This window comes from Penaeus vannamei, chromosome 27 (genome assembly GCF_042767895.1).
Source record: "Penaeus vannamei isolate JL-2024 chromosome 27, ASM4276789v1, whole genome shotgun sequence".
Taxonomy (NCBI): Eukaryota; Metazoa; Arthropoda; class Malacostraca; order Decapoda; family Penaeidae; genus Penaeus; species Penaeus vannamei.
This window is the reverse complement of record NC_091575.1, coordinates 18,838,382-18,843,381: the sequence shown is the minus strand read 5'-3', so window position 1 is coordinate 18,843,381 and position 5,000 is coordinate 18,838,382. Positions and strand designations below refer to the sequence as shown.

The following is a 5,000-nucleotide window of genomic DNA, read 5'->3' as shown; positions in this document are numbered from 1 at the left end:
GACTAAAATGTTGATTTTTTACACATTACTTTAGAAAATGGGCAATTGTGACGTAATGATTAGATATAATAAAAAAATATGATTATTTGCTGAAAGCTTATTCAATTTCACGTAAAATGGGGACCAACCTTCATTTTTTCAGAATAATTTTTAAAATCTGGCAAGCGTCCCAAAAATAACAACAAAGAAATTTTTCATATATATAAATAAACATGATAAGCTGCTCATATGGAGTATTTTATTTTCTTTGTGTTTTCATCATACATAGTTTGATCTATGAGCAAAACATTTATGGGGGATAGGATTGCTAAATGATCCGGATCACCATCAGAATTTTATGGAATATTAGTTAGGCTAAGACACACACCTCAGGTAAATTTTATTTTATTAAAATCTGTTCATAACTTCTGGAGTTAGAAAAAAAAAAATCCTGGATCCGAACCATGGCCCACATCAGCACCAGAGTGCAATCGGCATCTGTTAGGTTAAAACATACCTCTGGTTAAAAGCTCATTAAAATGTGTTCATAACTTTTAGAAATATCAAAAAATACAATCAAATATACCATATATACATATTTTTACACCACCCTGTACTTGTATATCATATTTCACGAGAGTCTGAGTGTGAAAATTGGCCATGTCATCCCGTAGCGTTAAACAGCTTGGATCCTTGGGTTAAAAGTCAAGTGAGGGACGGCCCGATGTTCCCCAGTCTTGAAGAGAACAAGACGTGTATGATACCAGTTTGACTGGAGAATGATATTTTTTCGACCATTATTATACATTGTAAAATACCATTAAAGCAACAATAATAGATAATTATATCATATACAAGTATTCTGTACATGATTTCATATGTAAAATGTAAAGAAAAAGGAAAAGGAAAAAGAGAGTGATGTTTGGGTCCTTCAGATTTTTATGCATAGCACACGCATTTTCAATCCGATTTTAACATGTCATGTCTCATTTTGTAGCTGAATAGTAGGTCTATTACATGCTACAATAAGGATTTGCAATATTTTCATGTGCGTCTTATAAAAGTGACATATTTTCAAGATCCCTTATTAGGGTATTGTAATAGTGGCCTTCAGAAAATATTCACCAAAATAAAAATATGGTCGACTTCTAAAAATTGGCTTCTGCAAAGATTGTTCTATTCAGATATGAAATCAGAATGGCTGTATGATTTTTTGGAGGGATTTTAGAGAATTTTTTTTAAATGGGCAATGTAGGCCTATAGACACCTAATATCACTGCCACCCTACTACACCATACATACGATTTTGAGAAACTGTTACATGCTGGTACTGTCTGCAAAACTTTGGAATGCAGGTAGAGGATAGAGGATTATGGTGTAGGAAGACTACCTTGTTTTGTTAATTACAAAATAATCATGAAAAGATGAAGAAAAAGAAAAATGTTGATATCTCGAAACTCCACCCTTAGGTGTGGGTCAAAGGATTGCAGGGGCAAATTATGTCCGTAATTAACATATCATGGCTCATTTTGTAGAAAAATTAAATCTACACCTTTTTCATTATGGATTTTGCAGTTTTAGCCTGTGCTTGTAAAAGTTATCAATGTAAGTTTTTTGTCTTTCTTTCTTTCTTTCTTTTTTTCTTTCTTTTTTCTTTCTTTTCTTTTCTTTTCTTTTCTTTTCTTTTCTTTTCTTTTCTTTTCTTTTCTTTTTTCTTTTCTTTTCTTTTCTTTTCTTTTCTTTTCTTTTCTTTTCTTTTCTTTTCCTTTCCTTTCTTTTCCTTTCCTTTCCTTTTCTTTTCTTTTCTTTTCTTTTCTTTTCTTTTCTTTTCTTTTCTTTTCTTTTTTCTTTTCTTTTCTTTTCTTTTCTTTTCTTTTCTTTTCTTTTCTTTTCTTTTCTTTTTTTTTCTTTTCTTTTCTTTTCTTTTCTTTTCTTTTCTTTTCTTTTCTTTTCTTTTCTTTTCTTTTCTTTTCTTTTCTTTTCTTTTCTTTTCTTTTCTTTTCTTTTCTTTTCTTTTCTTTTCTTTTCTTTTCTTTTCTTTTCTTTTTCTTGTTCTTGAGGTTGCCAACTTAGAAAATTCACCCGAAAAATATGAAGTTGAAAAAAAAAAAAAAAAAAAAAATGTTAATGAACAATCTGAAGATATAGGATAGTTCTAACAAAAAATCAAGTAAAATTGAATGTCTTGTCGTTTTTGAAGACGGAATCCTTTTACCCAGGTGCTGCATTTTCGGATTTTTTTCTTTTCTTTTCTTTTTTCTTTTTTCTTTTTTCTTTTTTGGCAATAATTAAAAAAACTGTTCTACTGATTTTTAAAAAATCATCCACAAGGAGCAGGCTAGGGTTTAAATAAAAGGGTATAGAGTTTCATAGTTGTGAGTTTCATAGTTTATTCACTATGCAACAAGCTAGTAACTATTAATAATAATGAATTATAAATTGTCTGTAATTCAGAAAAATAAAGACTGTAGTCATTTGCCAAGCTTCATTAATTTTGGATTGATAATGCAAGATCTGGGACTACATGGTAGTGGCTTCCTACCCTGTGACTGGTGAAAGTTTTCAAAATAATTTCTTCATGGGTGCTCCTGTTGATGTACTTATTTGATAGCACTCCATAGTAAATCATATTTCATTCTGAGATATGATTTTTGATCTGCATTCATATTTTTCTTTGAATTTTAACCTTTGTTGTAGTGAACAAGATAGAAGTTCACATGGTTTATAGATGGAAGGGTATTAACCACATCACAGACTGGTTTCCCAATATTGTTTTTTACTTATATTTGCTATATATACAATATTTTTCATGTAGAACCATACTATATTTTAGAAAAGCGAATTTTATACTTGGTAGTATTACCTCTTAAAAATGCAAGCTACTAAGAAGTGGCTGTTGATAAGTATATGATTTACATGAAGTGATAAAAAGAGATATCATATATGACTGAATTACCTATATGTAATTATTGTGTAAGGTGAAGATGTGACAGATATATCCTATATTTGATAAACTTATCCTTAAAGAGAGCATTGTGCTATATGGAGAGTTCCTGGTTGATAGTAATAAATCATCTTATACTGATGCATATGCTAATAGATATTCACAAAGATGTTTTGCTTTTCTTGATTTCCTCCCCATAATCATGAGAAATGTATATAAATTTACTGCTTATAGAGGAGACCCTATTTCTGCCATATGTGCATGTCTGGATGGATAATGTATGCTTAGATAAAACTCATTTTCTTTGGCTTTATACTTTACATATTGCGAAAGCATTTTGGTCTCATTTATTGATAATATTAAAGTATTCGTTCTATAAATGGTGAACTAATACTTTGTAATGTCTATTTTCCAGGTTTTAAATCAGCTGCCTCTCTGCCTCTGTTGTAAAACCCAAGAGAAAGTTCCTAGCAGAGAGAGTCTGTGTCGTGATTGCAACAAGCAGATTTTGCCATCACTACAACACTTGCTGCACAAATTTCACTCTTCACAGAATGCAGATTGCCTTCAAACATCTACCTCCTTCAGAGATATAGAATCTTCGCTCACATATTACCTGGAAAAAAATCCCAACATCGAGCCATATCTGCTCAGCACCAAAGTCTTACAGAAATATTTCATGATCCTAGACATAGTCATAAATGAGTCCAAAAGATCTTGCTGCTTCACCAAGGGGTATGCTCATTATGTGGAGGGAACTGGGTCGATTGTGCAACACAACACTGACGTTTCTATGCCAGAGATTTACACACAGGTTCAGAACTTATCACCAGATGACCCTGAACGAGTTAGGTTATTGCAGAGTCTTCAGTTGAGATATTTCACTCCTGAGGAAGTAACGAGATTAATGTGTTTTCCAAACTGGTTTGAGTTTCCACTTTCAGTGACCAAGAAACAGAAGTACAAAGTATTAGGTAACAGTGTTAATGTATTGGTTATTACATCTCTCCTACTAATTCTAGTTGAAAGTTGACAAACAGTTCATTGAAAATGCATTTCTTATTCAAGGCTTATCCTTTGTCAGTGTCTTGAAGATGCTGAGTGGGTGGTTCTTAGAATACATTGTGATTTTTAATTAAAGATTCATTTATTTAGAAGTTTTATCTTTTATTGTTTCCTCTTATTTTAATGGCTGATGCATTATGAGCAACGAAAGTATTTGGCTGCGAATGGAATTCTGTAGAGATAGAGAAATATGCTTGTTGATTTGAAGATTGGAGAAAGTAAAGGCATCCGTGATATTATCAGTTAATTTAAGGCCCTAGCACTTTTCCTGTAATTTTTTTGCATCTCTATATGAACTTTGCAGGAAGAACTGGACTGACCCTATCACACTACCAAGGCAGGAAACAAACATGACGTTATCCGAGTTAGGGCCCGGGAATCACACGAGTATTCTCAGAAATATCACATTATTTTAAGAAATGTGTATATTTTATATAGAAGTATGCTAGAATATTACGTTCTAATTTTTCAATAAAAAGCATTCTGGTTGTATAGATCCTCCGTAGCATAAGATGAAGAAGGAGATTAGTCAGAAGGAAACAGTTGCAACAATCGTCTAAGAGGCATTCTGTTTGTGTGCGATACTTTTGGAAAGCCTCAAATTTAGACGGAAAAAAGTGCTAGTGTAGTAGGTCCTTAACAAGTGTCATGAAAACAAGTTATGGTAGGTAAAAACTCAAACTTAGATATAAAGAATATTAAGAGCTGAGAATCAATAAATTTTTCAGTTAATATTGCACACCATGCAATTAAATCAGGTAAGCAATTTCTAGTAGTAGGTCCTTAAGGATACACATCCTTAAAAGGTGTTAAGATGCCTTAAATAATTTTTTGGAAATTTAAAGCTTTAAAAAGTCTTAAGCTACATGTAACTTGCAGAGGCTGTTGCGATTCACTCACTTGCGATTTCCACCACTGATCTCAAAAGAATTGGATCTAGCATCTATTGTTTCATTTTTGAAGCTGACGGCGGCCATCTTGGGGGGGGGGGGGGGACCTTGCAGTCGGGTTA

The 5,000-nt window shown here is 32.3% G+C and overlaps 1 protein-coding gene across 3 annotated transcripts in view; it reads left to right on the top strand.

The window, feature by feature from the left end:
• The window catches only part of Mt2 (methyltransferase 2), a 19,571-nt gene extending 15,491 nt beyond the window's left edge, over positions 1 to 4,080 (top strand). For all 3 annotated transcript variants that reach the window (XM_027366178.2, XM_070140963.1, XM_027366179.2), the window contains one exon: positions 3,339 to 4,080. In XM_027366178.2, the coding sequence (XP_027221979.2) occupies positions 3,339 to 3,956 (618 nt within the window). In that variant the 3' untranslated portion in view covers positions 3,957 to 4,080. The remainder of the gene's footprint in view (positions 1 to 3,338) is intronic.
• The last annotated feature ends 920 nt before the right edge of the window (positions 4,081 to 5,000 follow it).